At 50.3% G+C, this 25,191-nt stretch overlaps 1 protein-coding gene across 1 annotated transcript in view; it reads left to right on the forward strand.

Moving 5' to 3' along the window:
* CAMKK1 (calcium/calmodulin dependent protein kinase kinase 1) overlaps positions 1 to 25,191 on the forward strand; it is a 54,939-nt gene that overhangs the window by 22,330 nt on the left and 7,418 nt on the right. The window contains exons 8-15 of the mRNA XM_035559168.1: positions 1,405 to 1,497; positions 4,740 to 4,760; positions 14,106 to 14,131; positions 15,045 to 15,244; positions 15,962 to 16,015; positions 17,591 to 17,664; positions 21,387 to 21,474; positions 24,371 to 24,499. Coding sequence (XP_035415061.1) covers positions 1,405 to 1,497; positions 4,740 to 4,760; positions 14,106 to 14,131; positions 15,045 to 15,244; positions 15,962 to 16,015; positions 17,591 to 17,664; positions 21,387 to 21,474; positions 24,371 to 24,499 — 685 coding nt within the window. The remainder of the gene's footprint in view (positions 1 to 1,404; positions 1,498 to 4,739; positions 4,761 to 14,105; positions 14,132 to 15,044; positions 15,245 to 15,961; positions 16,016 to 17,590; positions 17,665 to 21,386; positions 21,475 to 24,370; positions 24,500 to 25,191) is intronic.

Consider the following 25,191-nt stretch of genomic DNA (forward strand, 5'->3'; position numbering starts at 1 on the left):
CAGGAGGCTATTCTGGTAGCACATTTCCGTAGCAGGAGCAGGGATACGGCAGTGGGAGTCTCCTCACCACTTTTTGCTGCACCTGGGCTGGGTCCGCAGCTCTGCAGTCACAGCAAGGTTGGGATTGCTGAGTGTAGGGTGGGGGAGATTCCCCAAGGGCTTATTTCACTCTCCAGCCCTGTGAACAAGGCTCCCGCACGCTGCCAGCTCCGGCAGGTTGCTGCTGAGAGGCTCCCAGTCTCCCTGGTGACCAGGCTGATGACTCGCCTGGAGGAGAGGGGGAGAAAAAACCTCCTGTGATCAGCCGAGGCCGGGACCAGGGAAGGTGCTGCCTGGCCGAGCGCAGCCTGCCCGCCCCTAGCAGAAGACAATTAGACCCCATTAGCGGCTCTGCCAGTCCTGCCGCTCACATTACCAGCAGAAAAATGTGCATGAGGAGGGAGGGGAGGCAGTGGTTAGAGAACTGCAAATTGGAGATGGTCGTCTACCAAACGGCAGCAGGGGGGAAGAGAGGAATGCTGCCTGCAGGTTTTTCTGCTGCTTGCCGAGGGGAAGAGCCCCAGAGCCTGTTTTTGGTGATGGGTTGTTCTTGGCCAGGGTTTGATGTGCAAGGGCAGTGTCTCAGGAGCGCTCGCTTAAATCTAGCCTGCTCAGTGGGCATGTGTCCAGATGCGAGGTCCGGGGTAAAGCTGCTGAGCAGAATTAACCCCGCCGTGCAGTGAAGCCCTTAGCTCCTGCTGTTCGTCTGCTGGGGAGCAGAAGATGCTGACCGGCTCGTACAGCTTCTTTGCCCTCAGCTTTCTGTGGGTCAGGCAGAAGAGGGGCTTCTAGAGGAGAGGATGTGCATCTCTGAGCAGTGGGCACGCCCCAAGGGAAGGGGAGAAGCTGGTAACCAGCAGTTAATCCTGGGGGTAGTGAGGACCTCGTGGCTCACGCTGATGCAGGGCTGTGCAAAGCCACCGCTCACCCCTAGTCCAGCTCACTAGTCTGCGCGTCACAGCATCCAGAACGGGTGGCTACACCTCTGCTCTGGGTCACTGCACTGCTCTGAAGGAGCTGTAGCTGTGACGTTCCCAGTGCATCTAGCTCCTGGTGCTGTCGGCAGGGATTAGGGGTCACTACGAACCTCAGCCCCTAGGGAAGGAGGCCGAAGCACTCAGTGCTGGTGGAAGCGGGTCCCCTCGGTAGCGCAGTGTGGGGGAAAATCCCAATGGCCCCTCCGAGTCCCAGGAACCCTCAGAGCTCCCTAAGGGTCTGAAGTGGAGGCACCTCTCCTGGACCTTGATCCTGGACCTGCTGGGAGCCCACCCCTCAGCGGTGGGGCCGCAATGATGCAGAGTGACATGAGAACCCCTATCCATTGCCATTTACAAAGCGCTTAGTGCCTCTCCCTCTTTCCAACAGGCCTGTCATGGAGGTACCAAGCGAGCAGCCGTTCAGCGAGGACCAGGCCCGGCTCTACTTCCGAGACATCGTCCTGGGCATCGAGTACTGTGAGTACCACCACCACTGACAGCGCTTCACAGAGCGTGTGGGTCAGCCTCCTGTTTGCCTGGAGAGAAACCTCTCAGCACCAGTGGGCTGTCAAACGAGCCAGCAACGTCCCCTCTAATTGTACGTGACAGCTGGTGGCCCTGCTCAGCTCGGGTTTATCAGGCTGTATCGCTGATGCCAGGAACAGGCACTCCTTGGAAAGGACATTAGGAAAACAGTGGCTTGCTTTTTTCCTCTTTTTATCTCTTCTTGGAGAGAGTCTTTGAAAGCAATGGCAGTGCTAGGAAAGAGGCATTTGTAGTGACATGGGCTGAGTCAGTAGCTTCAGCTGGAACAAATCAATAATTTGTGGGGTTTGTGTCTGGGCTTCTCTTGTGACCTGTGCCTGCAGTGGGAGGATGCCCATTAAGTTGCCGGGAGCTTTCTTTTCTATAAGATAGGCCTCTGCAAGTAGCACGTGCAGCAGAGCTGGGCAGTTATGGGTGCAGGACACATCCGTACCACCCAGGGGGTTGTGGGTCGCAGGGCGTAGGTGGCTTTCCACAGTGTTCAATGATCTCACCATTGACTGGTTTCTCTGAACATCGGTGGACTAAAGAATTGGCTGTGGTTGGATGGCTGAATGTGAGGAGGAAGAGTCAATACAGCTTTTTCAGAGGGAATTCTTGCCTCTCAGATCTGTTAGTTTCCCAGAGGAGTCAGCACCAATGTAGATAAGGTGATCCTGTCACTACAATACACTTGAATTACCAAGCAGCTTTATGAGCTTCTGTTAACAGATCCGGTCAGAAGAAACTAAGTCGTCTTGGTTGGCAGACCTCTTATGGATTAATAACTGGACAGATGATCAGGAAAGTGGGTACACAGTGGAGAAAGGTCACTAGTGCAGTTAAATCTGAATCTGTAACGTGGTCTGGGTTGCTCAATATGTTCCTAATGACGGATGGAGTGCAATATGGGAGGCTGGTGACGATACCTCCTTGTTGAGGATAGTCATTGTTAGAGCTAACTGGCAGGAAGATGCCGTGATAGCGAGTGCTGGTATGGTAAAATGGCAGATAAAAATCCATGTTGCTGAACGCAGGGTAATCTATGAGGGAGAGAAACAGCACTGAAAATATGTACGTCGTGACAGGCTCTAAATGAGCTGTTCTCACTCGGTCTTCATTCTGGAGAGTTCTCTTGGAAATGCCAGCCCATTACTTAGTGACAGTCAACAGGTTTGGGGAATTATTGGGAATGAAATAAAGAAGAAAACAGAAAATATCATTATGCAGTTGTTTGGATCTGTAAGAGCTCTTAGATACGAGCAGGGAATATCTTGAATGCTGTGTACGGTTGTGCTCAGCCTGTCTCGCAAACCGCTCTCTAGAGCTGAGAATAGCACAGAAAGGGTGATCGGGATGATCCTGTACAGAGGGGTGAGATTAAAGCTCTTCAGTTTTGATAATTATCACAGGATACGTACGGCAGAGGCATATAAAATCCTGTGTGTCAGGGAAGAGGTGAACACGGAATGAATCTTCTCTGACGGAAGAACCGAGGGGTAGCAAACAAAATAATTAGGTAGGAAGTTGAAAACAGAAGGAATTACTCTTTCATACAGCGGGTAATTAAACTGTGACATTTATTGCTAGATGAGATGGCAAGTGCCAGAACGGAATGGGCTCAGAAAAGATGAGACAACTCTGTAGAAGAAAGGAGAATCGAGGGCTGTTATATAGGAGAATGCAGGCAGTTTGCCACTGGGAACGCGGGTACTGTACGCTTTGCATCTGTCTTCATAATGCTTTTCTCCCAGCTACTGACCCTGGCAGGAGACAGGGTGTTGGGGTGGGTGGGCCCCTGCTTTAGGGGGCTGCATCCTCAGCTCTGCTCCAGCAGCTTTACTACACCATGCACGGGTTATTGCTGCGCTGACCTGACAGCAGGGGTAGTTGTGCTGTGCCCGGTTCCCTGAGGCTGGTGTAGGTTAGCTTGGCATCTCTCAGACATGGCGACTGAAAAATCTGGCTTACTTTGACAGTGCGGGTGCATGATTTTGGAGGCAAATCTGAAGTCAGGGCAGCTAGCAGGGAGGGACAAGGCCATTTAATCAAGCAGTTGTCATCCCCAGTCAAGGAGCAGCATGCGAAGCGTGAAGGGTCAGCCACTTGCGAGACAGAGAGCTGTGCTGCATCCCGGTGTAGTTCAAGGTGAGAGGTTTTTTAGCTGGCTCAACCTCAGTAAATACTTGTTTCTCTCACGAATAAGAGGGAATTATTTCAAATGTGCTTTCAAAGAGCCGGCATGCAGCTGCGTCGAACATAAAAGGAACAGTCTGTGCTGCCGTAGTGCCTTGGGCCATGTCTGCCTTCGTTCTGCCAAATCTCAGGTGGCCCCTGCAAGCTCAGCAGTTCCCCAGAGTCGGAGTGAGCCCCTCGCTTTCCCAAGGCTTTCATTAAAGTGTTCAGCAGGTTTCAAACACCTGCAGAGAACAAGATGAGCATGATGAACCTTGCCAAAGCAGAGGAGGGCGGTTTGCAGGATGCTGGTCCATTCCCACGCCGAGACGCAACACCACCTCATTTTGTTTGTCTGACCTCACCGGGAGGGGACCAGCCGGTGGGTGGCAATGCAATCGCTGCTCTTCTGTGACTGTCCAGAAGCTTCCATGTGCTGAAAGCTGCCATAAGCAGTCAGGTCACCCCAGGAAGTCAGCAGAAACGTATATATGAATGGGAATGGGAAGCTCAGGACTGCTTTGCAGTAGAGTTTGAAGGGCAAAGACTGCAGCTTTTTTATTCTCATCAGTATTCACACTGTAGCAGAACCTGTGTGCCTCAGCAGGGAGATCCAGGCTCTGCTGTGCTGGATGCTGCTGGCGCCTGCTGGCACCAGAAGAAAGTTTAGTTTAGAAGACAAGCCAAAAAAAGTTTGTGTTTCCTTCAGCAGAGAGGATGGATCTGGACAATAAATTATAGGATGCCCAAGCACTCACAGCAACAGGAACAATGGGATGCTTCATTTTGGGCTATTGAGTAAGCACTTATTTTATTAGCAAATGAAAGTTAAAAATGATGTTGTGTCAGAACTGCTGGATAAATGCATGGCAATTATTGTGTAATTACAGGGGGAAAGTGCACTGTTTGTGCACGCTGAAGGAGAAGTGTTGCCAGGCAATCTAGAGATTGCAAGGTAATTTTAATGTAAGCATACATAATTGTTAGGTAATTTGGGAGAGTCGATAACCATGCAGCTGCTAGAAGCTCGCAGTCGTCACAGCAGCAAATGCATCCTTGCTGGCTGGGTTTTATTAAATTAGAAGCTGCAAAGTGGCTTCCTGTCGGAGCCTGAGTTAATCCAGGCCGTGTGTGGTGCAGGGAAGTGGCTGCAGAGGCCACGCAGGTGGGAAATGTGCGCTGGACTTCAAAACTACAGGGGGTGGCGCACAGTCACTGCGTGTCTGCAGGGAGCAGGCTTCTCATGATGCTCGCCTGTGCGTTCAGCAGCCCTGGGGAGAAGCATTTGGAGGGAGACTGGTCAGCGTGATGAGAGCAGGTGGAAAGTCTGGCGTAGGCTAATAGGCAGGGAGGGATGCCCCGAGCAGCTTCATGCTTCTTGGGAAAGCCCCTCAGCCTGGGGTGGCACAGTGCCACCTTGCTTTATCAGCTGCTTTTCTCTGGGTTTCCATTTTTAGTAAGTTTAATGCTAGGAAGTGCACTCTGGTTATAAACACAGTCTCAGCCTCATTGAATGATCAAGAAAGAGAGGCAAGAGACCAGGCCTGAGAGGAGGGGCGGTGTGCCCACGTCAGAGTATCCCTTCCTCTGGTCCCTAAACTGCTGGGAAAATTTTTTAAGCTGAAGTGTGGTAACATTACCAGCTCACCTGTTGTGTTTGTGTCCTAAACCTGTGCTCTGTGCAGACTGCTTCAGCAGTCATTTAGGCACGTGCACACTTAATTCACATCCTAGTGAAACGGGCCCAGAGAAGAAAGTGCTTCTCCTCCTGCTTGCAAGACTTTCCCAGTACCAAGGGTGTTGAATGCATCCGCACGCAGTGTGGAGGCAGTGTGTTGTAAGTGCCCCTGGAGTGGTAATTTAAGAACGTACTTAAGTGTTTTGGGTAGAAAAGTTTTGCTGGATTATCCGTGTCATTAAGTAAAGCATGTGTGTAAGTGGCTCTGAATTGTGGATACGTGCAGTTACCTCCCTTCCCTCTTGTAACTTGCCTCTCGTAGTGCTTATCTGGGGTTATTTAAGCTTCAGTCTCCCTCCTGGAAAGGCAAATATCGCTTTCCCAATGACACTCAGCAGGAATGGATGTGCTGGGAGGTGAGGAGTCACTGGAGGAGTCAGCAGCCACAGCAGGAGTCAATCCCAAAAGCTGGACGGCGAGTGGGATGCTCTCTGCAGGGCCGGGCAGCTGTATGGGGTCAGCCGAGGTGCCTTGCAGCCAGACCCATGCTCCGCCAGGCAGGCGTACGGCTGGGCTTCAGCACCCGTGGCTCAGGCATTTCCTCGGCCAGAGATCGTCTTTTTATCTAATAGCCTCTGATGTTTTTTTCCACTAATGAGTTCAGTCCCTTTTTAAGCTTGTGTAAATCTCCAGCATCTGCTACCTGTTTACATGCTGTGGGAAGCAGTCCCTTTCTGGGTCTGAGTCTGGTCCTGCAGGTTTCAGCAGATGTCGGGAGTGAACAGAAACAATCTCACCCTGCCCATGCCCCCCTGGTTTTATAGACCTCCATCACATCTTACATCAGGGGTGTCTTTTCGGGGCTGCAGAGTCTTCATCTGTACCATTGTTGCAAAATCAAGTGTCCTTCCATCCCTTGAGTGTCCATTAGGAAAAGCTGGCGATCCTGAGCCCCCCAGGCCTTATTAATGACGGCACTACAGTATTTCAGAGTTGTTTTCTACAGTAAACGTGGCTGAAAATACTAACCGTAGGATTTCATATCTCCCTCCCCCCCATTAAAGCCTACAGTTTTCTGGACAAAGACGGGTGTTCTGCTGTGCTCTGCTTACTCTTTTGCTCCTGATATCTTGGCGGTGGTGATATCCAAATACAGGTTGGACTTCTTGAAGGGAGTGAAGTTTCCTTCTGGACTGACTCGGGGTGACTGGTATTTAATAACTGCACGGTAAATGCGTTCGCTGAAGTGCCGGCGTGTTTGGCGTGACGCCGCTGTGCTCTGGCAGGTGACCAGTGGAAGCCAGTACCAGGTGAAGCGTGTAACGGGAGGGTTTTCTGCCATTGTTAGGCTGCTGTCTGTTGGCAAGAAGTGTTTTTCTTGTTGTGAGCAGACAGTTGGTTCAACACGAGGAGCAGACACCTGAAACTCTTCTCCAGCGGTGGGAGATGGACGCTGAGCTGCAGGAGAGGTACGGGGGAGGAGCCTCTCCCAGGAGAAGTGATGAGGGGTATGCCAGGGGTATCCCAGTTTGGGTTCAGGACTGGGGTAGGAGTAGTTTTATTTAGTAAGAGCCTTTTGTTTAGTGAGGCATAAGAATAAGCAAACAAAAGGTCTGTCTGAGCCCAGCCCTGACAATAGCCAGGAGCAGCCACTTAGCACAGAGCAAGCACGCAAGCTTGACCCAGGGGAAAACCCTGCTGACTCGCATAGTCAAGATGAAGTACAGAGGCCATCCCTTCTGCTATTTAGCTGCAAGCTCATTACTTTGTCTGCCTCATGAGAAGCTGAAGCAATTGCTGTCAGCGTGCCTGAAGGGAAGAAAAAAATATTTTCTCCCACGTTCTGTAGAAAAAGCACAATTTCCCTACTGCGACTGTGCCTAGGGAAGCTAAGGGTAGCAGTTCCGGTCCTGTGTGCAGAGGAATGCTTGTCTCATCTGTATGAGCTACTGGGTTCAAGGGAGGGTTGCATACACAGCTAGAGGCATCGGGAAGTTACCTTTCCAGGATCAGTTCTCTGCTGCACACCCATACAAATGCCTGGGAAGCTCCAGTCCCAGTGTGCTAGGCCTGGAGCAATAACGAGACGCCTGACACGCTGATCAAAGCTGCCTGTCCTGAGATAAGACTTTAATCTACTCAATCATCAATCTGTGAGTATAATTTCCATTGTTTTAAAAGGAAAGTTAAGCAAATAAATCAACAGCCAAGCCAGCACAGGCTTCTCTCTTCTGAAGGATATCGTCTGCAACATGAGCCAGAGGTAGGGGCTATCAGGCAGCAGTGGTGTAGGTGGATTTGGTCTGTTTGGCTCTTGGCAGGGGTGAGCTCCTCAGGCCTTGTGTTGGCAAGGCTCAGCAGAGATTTGTTCTGTCACAAATCCATGATGGAGCTCAGGTGGGTTCCCAACCTGTTGTGCTCTCCTGTGACTTCCCAGCGAGCTGCTTAACCCAGCTGTGCCTCCTTCCGTGTGTGAGCTGGGGACCTGCTCCCTCCCCGTTCCTGCGTGGTGCCTCCACAGGTTGGTCCCCCCTTCGTATGCAGTGTGTCGAGGGGGAGCTTCTGACTGCAGCTCCAGCTGCAGGGTGCTGGGTGTTGTGAGTGACAGCACCAGGAGGGGGACTGGTTTGTGTTTTGTCATGGACAGGGGAGCTCTGTCTAGATACAAACAAACAACAACCTTTTAATATATGTGTTGTTGATACATAGTGCTCATCAAGCATGTAAGAGTAATTAGCTGGCGGAGGAGATCAGAGATGTGCTAGAACCTGTTGTGAAGGTTGGGCAATTTGTTGTTTGATGCAGTTACATAAACAGTTGTGCTTGGGGTTAGCAGCAGCCCAGGGTACAGGCTCTGCGGGGTGTTTTGGCGTGACTCACTGCATGTACCCCGCTTGTGATGTTCCCAGTGGTCCCTTGAACACTGGCACGTGTGTAGCCACAGCAGGAAGCTGCGTGTGTCCTCTGTGACCATGGCGTGCTCGTGTGGTTAGAGGAGAGGTGTAGAAGGCAGCCTGAGTGACTCCGTAACACGCTGTCCCAGCTGGGAAGGCTGAGGATCCCTCCCTCAAACCGGTAAGGCAGTGGGACTCATCCTTCCAGCAGGCTCTACTGAAAGGCCTTGGCCAGCAACACATTCAAGTGACAGAGGAGGGATGGATGCAGCAAGAGGACAGTGGAAAGTGGTGAATAGAGAAAATCAGACCCAGGATCCTCACCTTAGCCCCCGGCCAAGACCCCTGGAATGAGCTGAGCGGGGGAAGGAAACAGCCCACTGCATCCATTCCCCTGGCTCAACGAGGAGCACTGCAGGCAAGCAGAGAGGCTTGCCTCAAAGAGCAGCCTCTGGTTTAGACTCTGGATGGTGGTGCAGCAGTTTCCTTGGGAGGGTGTTAAATCATTTCTTTGCTACAGGAGTGATGTGAGCGTAATACTAAGCAGATTCTGCAGTAGCACCATATGGGTTGCTTTTGCCCTTGGATGGGAACGGGATTCTGTTTTTAATCAAGTATAATTCAGCATCAGCCTCAGTAAATTGCAGGATGTGTCAGTGCATTGCAAAGTTTTATATATATATAATTTTTAAATGGGCTTTTAGCAACTTAGTATGAATGTGCTGGAGCCCTGAGGTTTCCAGAAGGAAATGCAGTGAAAGGCACCTTTTATAAAAAGGGCCAGGGGACAATCTCTTATTTCTCTTTTCACAGAGCTGCTGTCTCTGCTTCCTCCTGGTCTTCCCTGGCTGTTTATAGGCAGGCAGGTCCCAGGTATTTGCTTCTGAAATAAAAGGACAGCCTGTTTAGTCTCTGAATAGCCTGCGGTATCTGGAAACGAGGAGCATTTCTTGTGTGTTGCAAAAAAAAAAAAAAGCTGGCTTGTCCCACCAAAGGCAGCAAAGGGAGTGAGCAGAAAGAGATGATTTGCTCAGCAGAAAGATTTGCTCATTTGCTAATGAGCGGTGATGGAGCAGGGTGGCAGAGTGGCAGGAGGCCTGCAGAGAGCCCAGGCAGGGCCACGTGCTGTGCACGCAGATCGGAGCCAGCTGGCCCAGCAGCAGAAATCCTCTCCAAAATCCGCCCCTTTCCCCTGCCCCATCTGCTGTACCACAGCCGCCGAGGGTTTGCCCTCCTGCTGCCTTTTGGTGCAGGTGCTGCAGTACCTCTGGCCCACGCGCTGTGGGTTATGGCCGGGAGGCTGCAGGACCTCGGCCCTGCCCAGTGCCTTCTGGAGAGGCCGGGGTGCAGCTGGGTGGTGGGAGCCTCCCGGGGGCAGTGTGCCCGTTAACAGCGGTGATGACGCTCGCAGTGATGGGCTTCTGCGGGATTTTCGTTTTGTTGTTACTGGCCCTGACGAGTGCAGGTTTAGTTCTGCAGGGATGCTCACCCAGTTCAGAGACACATAAGCCTCTGCTTTCCTTTAACACCGTTCCCACGTCACCCGCTGGCTTTTCATGGAGATGATGCTCAGCACGTACCAAAACCGTGCCCTAACAGGGCATGTTTTGTAGCCTGGAAGTACAGATTCACTCCCTGGAGGTTCAGCACCCAGAGCTCTTGCAGGCTTGGAGCCGTCTGATGGCAGAGTACAACCAGGCAGCTGCAGCAGCCTCTTGAAGGAATTTTTTCTTGTGGTATAGGACCAAAGTGAGATACCGTGTTTGTGGGGCTGATAAAATTTAGGGAGAGGTGGGTGCAGGCTGGCTGAAACTGTTGGAAGGCTTTGAGTAATGCAGGTGCAGCTGGGGAGGCTTGCAGAGAATCCATCCTGGGACAGGGTCTCCTGCGAGGACCAGCCGCAGGTCACAGGCACCTTTTCAGGAAGCCCTGGCTGCTTTTTTGCTGCTTCTGCTTTCCAGGTTAGACTTCTAGGAGTGATTTCTGGTACCTTTGAGCTCCCTGGGGCTCTAGGGTTTGGCCAAGTCCAGCTTTGGGCTTGTGTGGCCAGGCTTGCTAACACAAGCTGTGGTGGAAGTGCAGTGCATGCTCCCTCCCCTGTCGTGCCTGCTCTGTGAGGCTTAGCAGACAGGTATTTCTAATGCACTTTGGGATCTTTGCCTAGGAGATGCTCTACAAATCCATGGGATTGCTGTCCAGATGCAAATAGGCCTGAAATACTGTTACCTTTCCACGGAAGTGAAGGATGGGTCTAATGAAACCAAATGTAACAGAGTGCTCCAGAATCAGCCTCTGGCCTGAGGGCTCTGTAATATCTTACATTGTTTCATTTTCATTAGGAAGCGGTATTGATTTATTTTTTGAATTGGGTCTGTCAGCACAGCAAGTGCAGGGCATCCTGGAGCTTAGGGAAGTTGGTCCAGCGAGCTGCTGACCTCTGCTTTTAAGAGCAAAATCATTTCCAGACAACAGCAACGACGGGGACGGTTTCATCAGTTTGTCGAAGTGACTTCAGTGAAGCTCTCTGCTTTCACCAGTTCTGCATCGATTTCAGCTTCGGGAAGGATGCAGATGAGGACCTGGACGTGGGAACTGGTGTATTTTGGCTGTTGGTGTCCCCCTTGTGCATGGTATGTGGCGTGGTGGGGAGCAGCAGCGGGATGGTCCTTACACCGGCCACATGCAGCCAGCACCCCCGGCTCAGAGCGCAGTCGCGCCAGAGCTGCCTTCTGCCTGCTTTGGGACCGTTCCTGTAACACTGCAAGCAAAGAAACCAGTGCGCTGCTGGAGCAGGCGTCTTGGGGCAGAACACAGTAGCTGGCAGTTCCCTCTTGGAGGAATAGGATCAGCTGAGGGATTCCCAGTTCCCAAGGAAGGGGAGGTCCTGGGCTGATTTAAAAAATAAACAAATAAATAATCCCCAAACTCTCATGGAGCAAGTGTAGGTGCAGCAGTACAGTTATCAGCAAAGCTGATAATCAAAGCTACGTTCCTTTAAAGCACGTTTGGGATTTTTATTTAGATGTTGAGACTGCTTTTTCTTCCGCACTGTGCCCGATGCAGCCCAGCTTCTGCTTGCTTCCGGCTATGTCAAAACATGTCCTTGATGCCAAGGACCGAGACAAGTGGTGTGCTCCTGGGGTCTGCGGTCCTGCGCTCCAGTGACACTAAACAGCAGTTTTAATGAGGCTGCCTTTCAGCCCTGCTGCTCTTACATCTGCAAGGGGGGAAAGTTGCTCCCAGACACCTCAGGCTGGTGAAATGAGAGGGTTTACTTGTGCTGGGGGTTGCTTTTCACTCTATTTTGTCTGACTGTGGCTTTCAGCAGCCCGAAGGTGGCTCAGCGAGCGGCGTGCTCCTCGCAGCGTTGTCCCTTCTGTGCCGTTACTGGCAGTCCGGAGGGCACTGGTATTTCTTGGGTTTTATTTCTGAGGTGCGTAGCTCTCCGTCTGCAGTTCTGCAGGGATAACGCCGCTGTTTCCTCTGCGTGCTGTACTGGAAACAGGGATCACACCGGTTTAATAAGGACCTTTCTGGCCAGACAACCCCAGGCTCCTCTCACGTTGTGTAGCAGCAGTGCCTGTGTCCCCGCAGGGACATCCCGTGGTGTGGCTGCTCTGCCTTCAGCCGGCACTGCTGTAAACTGCCAGAGACTTTGAGAATTGTGCTTCTTCAGAGCGGAAAAGGGATTTTAAGTTGCCTTCATCAGGTTAGCAGCTCCATACCAAATTATTTCCTGGCAGATGTGAGCTGATGCTCTTCATGTTTGTAGGTGTGATGGAGCCTCATTCATTTACAGCAGCTGGTTCTTGGTGCACAATTTCTGCCCCTCTCTCTTCATGGCTCTTACCCTGCACAAGGCAGCCAGACAGCAGAGAGGATGTGTGGATAGCTCAAGTTTTTCAGGCCAGCTGGCACGAGGCCTGCATTGCTGTCACTGACACTGCACGGCGAAGCAGCGTGCTGTGGGTTGGGTTGGGCCCTGCTCCCTGCATCGCCGTTCCTAACCCGGCCACCACTTCCCCTCTGCGCCCATCGCCTTCCCATCGCAGTTTGCTGCTCTTTAAATCGTGTGCCGGGGTTACTGACGCTGCATTGCAGAGCCCTGGGACGTGTCAGGCTGACTTCTGTAGGCACGGCCTGGGCTTCCCTGCTAGAGGCACTTGCACCGCTTTCCTCCTCTAAGCAGTCCAGGTCAGACTGTCCCTGTCCCTAAAGCTCACGACAAGCACATGGAGGTTCTGCTCTGGAAGGCACAAATGTTCGTTGCCCCTCGTGTTCGCCTGCTTTGGTTTTTGCAGAGGTTGGGCTTCCCAGCTCTTCGTTCAACGTCCGTATTGCTGCAGTGCCCAGACCGAGGTGGGCACTGAACAAGCGCAGAGCACCTGGCAGACAGCCCACACCTGCTTTCATTGGGCTGCACAAAGGCAGGGAAGGCGTTTTATGAGAGAAATAGTACGGGGGGAGGAAAATAATGAAAATTTCGGAGTACCTGCTTCCCTAGCGTAACTCCTTGCATTTTCAGACTTAGCTCCAGGGATGAGCTTGTATGGTCCATACGTTTTTGTGGTCATTTAGAGGTGTTGGGAAGCTCAGCTCTGTGGTACCAGGCATGTTCCTTAGCAGCCTTCACCCAGACGCCTCCGTGAAAGACAGCTCACCATTTCCTGAAGGGAAACGTCGCTTCCCCCCCTCCCCGTTTTCTCTTTTTCTTGCTCTCCCTCTATTACCATAACGAAATGTCAGCCTGCCACCAGCCGTGCTGCACAGCAGATGTCTCCTCGTAATTGCTGCTGTTACAGGGTGTTCGGTGTTTATCCTGGCTGTCTAGCCAGGCTGTTACAACGCTAACTGGCTCACGTCACAGCACAGACACATAGCGGCTGCACATCTGGAAGAGGCTGTAGCCACCAATGCTGTTAGCTGAGGCTCTCCAGCGAGCTTTCTTCTGCTGCGGCTCGAGATCAGCTCTTAGGGGATGGAGCAGCCCACTGAACCTGCGGGTGTGCGTGCTGCTGGCGAGTCCTCCAGCCGTGGCACGCTGCTTAACGTAGCACGTTTGAAATCTTGCCCTTCCAGCCTCGGTGTGCCGCCCGGATGAGTTATATGAAGGTGATATATATGCAGATCTCTGCATGTCTTTGAGGCTCTCTGTCGTGTGCCAGGGATGGCACCTATCAGCAGTGCTTCAAACTCGGAAGAGGTCCTTGCAGAAGGTCTGTAAGTGTGCCTTCCCCTCCCCAGACGTGGCTGCTGGAAGCTGCCTTGGGAAGAGCAGAACAGTTAGGGGAAGTTAATTCACGCTCCTAAAACACAAGCTGGAGTGCTCTGGAGGGCAGGCTGCTTTTGTGGCAGTGTGCTGGCCAGCTTTGTAAGCCACAGAAGGGTTAGGCCAGCATTTCCCCCCACCCAATTGCATGGTTCCTACAAGATACAAAAAACGCTTATGGGGAGGTGTGAAACCAAACCTGCTGGATTTGACAAAGGAAATGTGAAAATGGGAATTGAGGCTGGGGGAGAAGGGAGGCTGCAGGGTCCTGTTCTCCTGGGAAAGGTGGTAAAGACTAGAGCATTTCTTTTCCTGTTCTGTAAAGTCTCCTGTGTTTTCTGCACTTCTGCTTTTGGGGCCATTTCATGTTCTGTAAGATTTTTCTGGTTTAAATTTGCTCTCTATGTTCATAAGAAGTAGCCACTTCCCTGCAACTCCCCGCTGTGTCTTCCCCCAGCAGCCCAGACATGGCTTTATTGCAGCTGCAATATTGCTTCCCAGATAGCTTGTAATGAGAGGGATTTTTTTTTTTTTTCATTTTCAGTGTGTCTCGGCCTCCAAGCTCTTTGCAAGGGTTTATTTCATTTTGGATGTACAAGCAGTTCCGCTGGTGCCCGCAGTTGACCTCCTGAAGCTGGGACAGAGCTGGAGTCTTTTAGGCAGCCCTATAGAGCGAGAGGCAGACACGGAACAGCCTTTGCTTAGGAAGGGCTCCGTGGTAGAGCTTTGGCCATGGGTCTGGGTGTGAATGTGTCCAGAGTGCAGTAGTGATTTGGGATGATGAAAAAAAAATTTTTTTAAAATATTGAAGTTTATGTGCTTGTCCCACTACAAAGCATGGCTAGAGAGAACCTGCCATTTCTGGCGTGCTGGCACGAAGCAGCTGAGGATTGCTCCGTGCTCAGAGGTATCTTTTGACCTGGAGACACCCCTTGATTTCTGAGTTGTCTAGCCTTGGTGCTTGGCTGCCAGTTGTCATATTTTGCCTAAATATCTCCTCCGGGTCTGTTTCATTCTGCCTGTGGTTCTGCTCCTTTTGCTTAGCTTTACGGCACCGCAGTTTTGAATTAAGTGAATTGAAAATTAACCTCTCTGTCTGGAGCCCATCAGTCTTTAATACTGCAGGCTGCCCGGCCCATCATCTGCTCCAATGAAGCCACACAAATCTGCAAGGTTTGAACAGTTTGCTTCTCTAACTGCTCTGCTCTGTGCCACTGCTTGGGTTGTTTCTGGGCTCATGTGTGGTTTTTTTGTACGATTGCTGGTGACAGATGTATTTCTCTGAGCGTCCTGCTCTGGTGTACATCCCAGCGAGGTGCTAGAAAGGAATGGCTATAGGAAATGGCATTTGTGGTACATTATTTTTGCCTACATAGCAGCACCTTTCAGGGATGTGTGGGCCTGCACTTCTATTTGCACCCTCCTGGAAAGGTTTCCTGTGGATATGTCAGCTGCTGTTGCAGACCAGATTGCTGTCTCTTTTTTAGTGCACTACCAGAAGATCATTCACCGGGACATCAAGCCTTCCAACTTGCTCTTAGGAGACGATGGGCACGTCAAAATCGCGGATTTTGGAGTCAGTAATCAGTTTGAAGGGAATGATGCCCAGCTCTCCAGCACAGCAGGGACACCAGCCTTCATGGCACCAGAGGCCATTTCAGACACTGGCAAAAGTTTCAGTGGAAAGGTAGGTCTCTGCTCGCAGCCAGCACTTCTTGGGACCCCTCAGCCATGGCACAGAGGGCAGCACCACGCCTGCACCCTTTGTGTGTTGTCCACCCAGGGACTGTGGTGCAGATTGGGGTTGTTATTAAGTTAATCAAAGCTCTAATTCTGTGCTCAGTTTAGGCAAAACTCAAGTCAGTTGTTCAGTGCAGCAGGTAGATGGACTTTGCACACCCTTGTCGAGACAGGAGGCAGGTTTGAGTCCAGCAGGACCCATTCCCTGCCCAAAGAGGAAAGGCCAAAACTCCCCGTTCCTTACCAAAACAGTCAAGATTCACAGGGGGTTGCTGGGCACCAAGATCATGTCTTGGTACCCTGAAAGTGAGGAGCGCTGGTGAATGCTGTGATGCAGATGTGGGAATAGGGGCCAGTGGTTTGATTTTGGGCTTTTTGCTTTGTTTGTGTGTTTTTTTGTTGGTTTGGTTTGTTTTGTTTTGTTAGTGGTTTTTTTGCCTGGAAGAAGACTTGATGTTCAGCTCCTCATTGAGGTTCAGCCTTGAAGTGTCATATCTCCTGTTTCCAGTCTCTCCAATTTCTGAGAGACTCTGTGCAATAAGATTAAACATAGAAAAAGCTAAACATGTACAAATAATCTTCTGTGAGTCAGTGGGAAAATCCAGCCCGTTTAGATCATCTCTGGGTTGCATCTAATTTACTGCCTGCCCTTGCTCTCTTTCAGGCACTTGATGTATGGGCCATGGGGATTACCCTGTACTGCTTTGTTTACGGGAAGGTAAGCTGGCTTTCAGATGCTCCTGGCCCTGCCTGGCAGTGCCTGCCTGTCTGTCTTTTGACTCATTCCTTTCCAAATAAAGGCAAATATTAGAAGCAAAGCCCTACTTTCTGCAAGCTCCAGTTTTCCCAAATCACACTGTCTGTGAGAAAGGGCTTCTAGAGCTGCCCCCTTAACTCAGAGCAGTAGTTAGTGCTACAAGCCCTGAGCAGCACTGGTAGCACAAACGGCGGTTTGTGGAGGACTGTCTGCATTGCCTGTGTTCAGAAAGAAGCCAGATAAGGCATGGAGGGAGGCATAAATTTAATCCCAAGCCACTGCGGAGCACTTCAGCAAAACAGATTACAGGAAGCTTTGTCTGCCAGAGCTGTGTTGGGCCAGATGGAGCCTGGTTTGGCTTTGCCAAATTGCATGTTCTGTAATGGCCTTCCCCTCTCCGGTGGTCAGAAGCTCCCAATCCCACCCGCTCGCTCCCAGGACGAGCAGCAAGGCAGGTGTGTGTGGTGTCCATATGCAGGTAGGTTACTGAACCTCCTGTCCAAGCAAGGACCACAGCAGATCACACCACACAGGCAGAAAGCATTCAGCTCAGGGGTAAGAAGTGCCTGGAGAAGGCAACAGAGGCAGAACTATCTCCATTGCTGGTGTGGTACTGCTGAACTAAGCCAGGGTGGAAAATGTTCTCTGAGCTGTGTCTGTAATGTCTTATTTGGGCCAAATCCTGAGGTGAAAGTGTTTAACGTTGTTTTTATATTCTGATATAATCTGTGATTATATTACTTAACTATGTGCAGAGCATTGGAGGAAGGAAAAAGGGAATGTAAAACCAAGCCCAAAGATCCATTTCTGTTCCACGTGATCCTGTCCAGTAAATATTGTACATTTCATACCTATTTTATATTTCATAATTTACTCTGGCCAGGCAGGATGGGAAAGAGTGTGTCAGCATCCTAAAAAAAATACTGCTCTTTCTCCTTCAGTTTGATGTAGACGTTCATAGGGCCTGTGAATATGCTGTCCCTACAGACCCCACAGTATTCAGGTAACTGCCCATCAGTGCTGCCTGCTTTGACGGGTAGTAAGAGCCAGAAGGTAGCTCTAGATGTTTGTTTGCTTTTAAAACGTTGGACACAAACAAAAACATGATGATGAGACCTATGCTCTGAACCCATATATCTGAATTTACAATGGAAAACGGTTGTTCTAATAATAATACCTAGCTCCAAATGATGTTTGTCATGCAGGCCACACAGTATCAGTATTTCCATTTTATGGGTAGAAAAAGTGGAGCAGAGAAAAGGAAAACGAGCAGTTCATTGTTGCATGCTAGGCTGGATGGAGGCGGTGTCAGTGTCACAGTTGGGTTCTGGATCTGTTAGGTCCCTCTGCTGCTCTTCTGCATTTTTTTTTTTTAATGAAAAAATCGATTTGTGCGAGGAGAGGTTTTACTTATTTACATCTCTGTGTCAAGTCCAGGTAGCGCACACAGAGAGTGCACTTCTGCTGCATGAACGACAAACACTGATGTGGTGCCAAGATCTGTGACAACAGGAAAATCTTTTGTTTGTTTTGCAGTGCCCTTTTATAGATGAATATATTCTAGGTCTTCATAACAGGATCAAGAACAAGCCTGTGGAGTTTCCAGAAGAGTAAGTAAACTTTCCTCAGGTGCTGTAAAATAAACTTCAGCCTTGCTCGCTGTGCAGCATAAAAGCGGGTGACCGGTGGGTCACCACAGAGGGGCAGACGAAGGCAGGTGGGGTTCTTTGTGTTCTCCTGGGTCCTTCACATGAGTTCTGTGCCACCACTGCTGTCAAAGCCTTACAGGCGCCAAGGCAGCAAGGGGTGAGTGTTTGGGGTCTTGTCAGATGAGCATGGCAGGAGGTGACTACACTTGGTGTGTGCTCAGTCCATGCCGCTGAGACACCACACCTTCCTCTTAATGCATTGGCCACTCCTTGGCATTTCCTCCATCACTGGGCACTCTGTTAGTGATTAATTTGCTTCTGCTGTTCACTATCAGATGAAGTAGCCAAAGCTGGATTTCTTGTATTCCTTCCCAAGTCAGCACAGTAGTCAGGCAAAGAGCATTTGACCTTCTTGACCTAAGAGTTCATTCTAATAAAAAATTGGAGATAAAATTACTTAATTTAAAACAAGCATGAAGGAATTAAAACTCTAACGAAAGGCACATCTGGTATTAGGGAGGGAGGGAGGGATGTTTGCAGACGGCCCCAGATAATGTGCAAATAGCCACTAGCTGTTACGTGAATGATTTGCAAGATACTGAATTTTTAGACACCTACAGTGAGGGGCTGGGCCCCTGCCTCAGCAGTCCCAGGCTCCCTTCTGAGTGTGCGGAGGGAAATGGCCATGTAGGCTGTCCTATTTTAGACATCTGCTCTGGCTGGATGACTCACAGCCCAGGTCTGTGTTAATTACCTCTGCACTAAGGCACAGGCACTGCAGGTAGCTCAGGGGAGCCGTCTCCCCTCAGGCTGATGGAGCTGAAGACTGGGCAGTACCCCTCTGCCCCTAGGGACCCGTGGCCTCAAGGCCTGGCCACTTGTCTGGTGGCAAACACGAGCCCCAGTCATTGGTACGGAGCAATTCTGGCAGCCCGGTGCTGTTGGTGAGGTTTTGCAGGAAACCAGGCTCCAGGCCCCGAGAGCACGAAGGCAAGTCGTGCCACGTCGCTGCGTTCCCACCCGTTGGTCTGCAGCCGGGGCTGCACTTTGTCTTAACAACACTAGCACCAAAAAAAAAAAAGTTTGTTTCTCTGGCAGCCCTCTTGCTTGCTGGGGTGCTGGCGGAGTGCCCGTCCTCTCAGCCGTCGTGTGTTCGGGTTAGCAGCCAGCTTACAAGTAACTGCCCGTCTGTCTGTGCAGCAAGCTATTAACATTTAATGGACTAACGGGGTTGTGCGAAGAACGCTTTCTTCATTCAGACTTTTTCTCCAGCGATAATTTGGCCGTGTGATTTATTTGGATTTCTCAGCGACCTGCTCTCCATCTAAAAACAAACTCCACCCCCATTAGGCTGTTGGATAGCAGAGTTGCTGGGTGTTGTCGCCTGTCTGAGCCGCATCTATTTGTTAGATAAAGGCAACAACGCGGAGGCGCGTAGGGCTGGAATTCGCTGGACTGAATCCAGCCTGACCTCCCATGGAATTAGCACCTCGTTACGGTTAGGAATATTTTGGTTGCGATTTATTTCACCATGGCTACAAAAGCCACGTTCCTTTGTGCAGACAGCCCGTGGAAATTCATTGCCTGTTTCCTGACAACCCACAGGACAGAGATGAAGCTGACTGTACCCGTGTTGTCGTCCCTTCCCTTCCCTTCCCTTAGAGACACGGGGATAAATATTTACTGCTCCAGAGTTCTCATTCACTTCTGTCAGTCCTCGGCATGACACAGGGTGAATGGGGTTAGCTACAGCTCACACCCTGATGATCCTGGCACCGCTAAAAGCAAGCTGGAGAAGTTTCTGTCCAGGCATGTATTGAGAGAGCCAGAAGCTGTGCCTCGTTCCTGCTGGTGAGGTGCTGAAGTTCAGGACAATGTTCTCTGCCCTTGGTGCCTGTGGGCACCCTGCAAAACGATGTACGGGGTTGGCAACCCTCCCAGCTAGGTGCTGAGCTCTGTGGTGCCTGGCATCTTCCTGAGAGCTGTTACAGGACAAATTCTGACAAATTCCAGATAACACATGCTCTTCAAAGGAAGAGTGCTGTTGGGTACAACGTGCACCCTGGCAAAACGGAGAGAAGGGAAAACAGAAGCAAGGTAAGGCAGCCCATTACCTACCTATAACCCACCTGGGACTCGGTGATCTTGTTCACGGGGCTTTTCCTTGTGGCATCAATCCTGTTGCGTAGAAATCAGTCTGGTAACCAAACCCGTTAGGTGATTATATAATCTTAAAATATAACCTTACGTTGCTGTTAAGCTGTTGCTGTTTTGGCACAGGTCTGCTGTTAAGTGTTTTACAAACACCGTCGCACTGTCGTCTCCATGCGGAGCCTGTTTATTCCAACCTGCTACAGGCACTGCCGCCCTCCGTGGCTGCTCCTCTGTGCCTGGATCTCATCTCAAGCAGCACAGCTTTTCCCATTCCCACCTAAATTGTCACTTGAGGTGCAGCCGAGGACATGGGAAGTCTCTCAGGACTCATCCTGCTGTTCTCCTTGTCTGGGCTATATTGTACCCACCTTCTGCCCTTTCCCACCGAACGAGCAGTGTTCCCTTGGGGTTGTTTGTTAAGGATGCCGTAGCCCAAGTGCACATAAAGTTTTCATAAATTATTAAACAGCAGCTCTGTTTCCATCAAACTAAAATATCCCTTACTGTGATTTGGCCTTCATTTAGGTTTATGGTAGTTTATTCTTTCTTCTTCTTGAGGAAGGCACGGAGGAGGTGGGCACAGCACCTGGTTCTCATCAGTGTTTTGAATCTGATGGTAGCACTGAAATCCAGCCCTGCTGGGGAATGGCATTTCATGCTGCCAGATCCCTTCTCCCTGCAAGTCATTTGTGATACAGACCTTCAACAGCCTAATGTACTTCTGTCATATGCTGGCATTTTATGTCAGTAGCACTTTGATCATACAGACTGCGTGTGTTTAAAAACGTCGCCTGCATCACTAACAACAGAAGTCAGCAAAGTCTTTGGATAAGAAAGACTGCAGGAGAGACAGTAGGACCAAGGGCTTTTTGAGAATAGGGGTGGCTTCTGGGTTCAGGCAGTCTGTCATTTACTCTTAGAAATGGTCCTAAAAACTCAGATGCATTTCTCTCTCCAAGTCACATCTGTTCATTCCCTATTTTGATATCCCAAGGCTGAGCTATAAAGTAGGAAATACTGAGTTACCAAACTGGTTGCCGTCAGTGTTCGTGGAAGCAATTTAACCAACAACCTGCACGCTTAGCTGGGAAGAAAGGTCCCCATTTGACATTCCAGTCCCAGCACATAGTAGCTCATGGTGCAGGTTCTGCAGATCAGGTTGTGCCTTCCCAACTCCAGTTCTGCCTTCCACAACGCTTTGTTTTCACAGAATCTGTCCTCTGAAATTCCCCAATAATGTGCTGTCTTTAAAAATGTCCTTAAATCCGTTTGCCTGATCCCTTGCCCTGCCTTTTGAGAGCCTGCAGCCATGTTAGCAGGCAGAACAGGAGACCTGAACCCCTTAGCAGTGACCATGATGCCTGAGAAGGCACCAAGCCACCTAGACCTTCCTTTCTTGGGCCAGTTTGCGGAGAAAATACCTTCTGATCAGAGAAGATTGTCTGACAAGTAACTGCAGGAAGGGCTATGCATACCCTGAGCATTTACGCTTCTCTTGTTAACTGTACATTGCTGTTTTATTTTCTCAGAGCACAGATAAGTGACGAGCTCAAGGATCTGATCCTACGCATGCTTGATAAAAATCCAGAAACGAGGATAACAGTCCCTGAAATTAAGGTAAATTAGACATCGATATTATAGCCTTTTGTTTCAGCTGATTTTTTGTTCCTTTGGTACCTCCTAATGAGACAGAGCCATTCCTGGTGTTTGTTTTGGGAGCTCTTTCTGGCAAACTGCCTTGGAAAGGGAGCGCGCTCGTTTTGCAGCGTGTCACTGTTCTGTTGCTGCTGCTTGCTTGGGGAATATTGACAAAAGCTCTCTTGTTTACTTATTTAAATTAAAATTACTCAAAAGCTGCATGATCTTCAGCAAATCTCCAGGAGGATTGGCATTGTCATAGGAACTGCGAGCGGCAGAGGCCTCGCTGTGAGCGTTAGACCAGTGTTAAGGGGCTGGCAGTGCCCTCCTTCACTATTACTCGTGGCAGCAGCTTCAAGGCACACACATTTGCTTCCATCAGCATTACTCGGAGGAAGCTTATTAGCACAGAGGGTGAATAGGCCTGGGTAGAGCACAGTGCTTTGCAGGGTTCAGTTCATTCTGCCTTTGCACGTGCTTTCTGTCCTCCTGTCACCCCTCACCGAGGCCTTGGACCTGCTCAACACTGTGAGATTTTCACAGGAACCCTTCAGCATCCCCTGCTGGGCACACAACCGTTCTGCTTTGTCTCGGGCCAGCACCAGCACATTTGCCTCTAAAGATGGTGGTAGGAAGGTTGAACTTTGAGAAGAAAGCTGGCATCCCTTCTCTCTGTGCCCAGGAGGCCACAGCCGGTGCTGATGGGAAGTGCTTTGGAGCTGCATTAAGTAATTTTGTTTGGCAACCCTTGCAGGCACCTTGCGTGGAAACCAAAGCCCCATAAGAACCCCTGGGGAGAAGAAGGGAGCAGAGTGCTGCATCTTCTCCCCAGCTGTGCGGGGAAGGTGCTTGGTGTGCTTGAGGAGTTGTGTTTGATGCTGAAAGAGCATGTGTCCATAGTGCCAGGCTGGGCTCTGGGCTCAGTGCCTCGAGCACTGCTTTTCTCATGTTCACCACCAAGGAAATTGTCCTGTGGGAGGCAGTAGAAAGAGGGCAGCTTTTCTGTGCCATTCCCCCATGTAGGACGATGGCCAAGCAGTTTTGTGGCAGAGGAGGCTTTGAAGTGAAGGGGAGCTTTTCAGGAGAGCATGGAGAAGGTAAAAGGACTAAAGTGCTACATGAGTCCAGGTGAAAAAAATAATCATGTGATGACTGGGGAAGGAACTTTTAAAGAAAAAAATCAGTTTGCATACCTGGTCAATTGTTTGATAGACGAATATTTTCTGGCTCCTTCCTTGTTTACATATCAGGCCCCCTGGGAGAGGTTATTCCTGCAGCTTGGTGGCTCAGGCCTGGTGACGTAGCTGTGCCATCTGGCCACAAGCTGGCCACCAACCTTCAGCGGCACAGTTGCCAAACTGCTACCATCACTGAAGGCCCTGGCTGGTGGGGTTCAACCCCGAGAGTACAGGAGAGCCTGCGTGCAGCTGCTGCAGTCCAGACAAGATGACACACTCCCTTCATATTCACAGACCAATCCTAAGGAGCTTCTTTGCTGTGAAGTAGCATACAGCCAAGCCACATGGCATCAGGGCTCCAGTCTTGGCTCCATGAACAATCAGATGATTTCAAGCAGCTGCTCCAAGCCTCCTCTTCATCTTCCTCCTCATCCCCAAGTTTCTTCCCTTTTCCGTTTCCCCTGTTTTCACACTCTTCTCCTCCTCCTCTTTCTCTTTCACCTTGCTTACATGTAAGATAAAATACTAACATGACTGCAAACATTTTTGTGTAGCTGGGCATTAGCTCCGTGTTGCTTCTCATATGTAATCATTTCTAGTTGATAAATTTCTGATGTCCACATTGAAAATAAACACAGCAAAAGCCAGAAGGCAATGGTAAGATTCTACAGGGACTTAGGCAGGGACAAATACCCTAACTGCTCTACTGTCTGTGTTTGGAATTGCTGTTCAACATCAAAATAAATCAAGCAAATTGTTCATATGAGGATCATCGATCATACGGCTGGGCATATGGGCTTAGTGCATAGGTTTTGCTTAAGGCTGAATGTGATGTTCTGCCTTTGAAGAGAGTAGTTATGAGCACAGTTAATGATCTTTGGAAAACACAATTTAAGTACCATAGAGATGCTCATTGCTAAGCCCTTGGAGAAGGCACTGGACACCTGCATCCAACTCACTTGAATGGCACTTGGCAGTGAGAATCCGTCCTAATTCAAGTCCTTATCTTGGAGGTGAAGCAGGTCTTTCCAGTAGCTACGCCGCAGGATGTTCTCCCTGACACGCAAAATGCCAGGCCTTGGATTTGCGTAGGAGAGAGCCTGGCCCTGCCCTGCCATCGGCTCCCTTCCGTGGCAGCACGGAGGGGGCAGGGAGAGCTGGTGGGAAACTTCCCTGCCTCCTTTGTGCGGGTGTGTTGAGGTTTACCTGGTGTCCAGGTGACCAAGTGGCCATATTTCTACTTGTGCAGGCAGGAGAGCACTGTAGTAGCATCCAGATCTGAGCGCTCCATTTTAGGCACTTAAATATTTTGTGCGGATGCATAAATGGTCCTGATTATCCCAGGTAGCGAGCACACACAGACCTAGTTGAAATGTGTGCACACGAGAGAGAGAAAGATGAAAAGGTTCTGGATAGCTCCCATTTTCAAAGCATTTCAGACTTGAGATTCAGAGGACGCTGCCACTGTGGCACTGGTTGTGACACTGCTGTGCTTTAGGGGTGCTGTCTGGCCAGCACCACAGAGCAGCAATTTCCAAGGGAGCTGAGATGCGTCACTGTAAGTGGAAAATGGAGCACAACCAGCAGGCAAACTGCCCCTGTAAGCAGTGCCGTGCCCATTACCCTCTCCTTACCAACATCGTCACTGTCTGCTGTAGAGGGAGGACTTAGAACTGTCTGTGTTCCTCCCCACTTAGGTGCATCCATGGCTAACCAAGAGTGGGGAGGAGCCCCTGCCGCTGGAAGAAGAGCACTGTACCGTGGTGGAGGTGACGGAGGAGGAGGTGAAAAACTCAGTGAAGACAATCCCCAGTTTGCCAGCTGTGGTATGTATAAACCACAACTGCTTCCTCTGCGTAAGTCTAGAGTATGATGCCTTGCTGAAGCTCTCAGTTGGTGAAGGAGTTTTGGAGGGTACACGTGTGCTACTGGCATGAGAAACTTTGCCTTTCAACTCCCTGTGAAGTTTCTGGGTCTTTGAATATTGCAGGGGCCTGACCATGTGAGCAATCCTGCTTTCAACCTGCCTCATAAGAGCTCTCGTAAGAGCTGTAGGGTCACATACCCAGCGTGTCTGGCATCAGACATCCCAGAACACCAGAATCATCCCAGGTGTGGCTTATTTCATTATCTAGAGGATTCAAGACAGCTCTTTTGGAGCCTCCAAATACAGGCTCCAAACCTGGAGGTGACCTGGCCAGAGAAGCAGGGAGAGGACATCTACCGACAGAGTATGGAGCTGACACTTACCTGCCAGCTTTGGGCACCATCGGTGGGTGCTTAAGGCTCTTCTGGCAGTTTGTGTGTAACCAGCAGGGGGGCTGGTCAGGTGAGCTCCCTGTGGTTAAGGTGCCTTTGTGGGGAGACCTGGAGTTCCTTGTGATAGGGAGAAAGGTGTGCACAATGAGCACCCATTTTCACAGCTCTGGTGGTGTGGCATGAAGGTAACTGTCTGGGGCAGTGAAAACCGTCCTTTCCCCCTGACAGCAGACCCTTTGTGTTGGAACACGTGGCAGCT

This window comes from Cygnus atratus, chromosome 20 (genome assembly GCF_013377495.2).
Source record: "Cygnus atratus isolate AKBS03 ecotype Queensland, Australia chromosome 20, CAtr_DNAZoo_HiC_assembly, whole genome shotgun sequence".
In the NCBI taxonomy this organism is placed as follows: domain Eukaryota; kingdom Metazoa; phylum Chordata; class Aves; order Anseriformes; family Anatidae; genus Cygnus; species Cygnus atratus.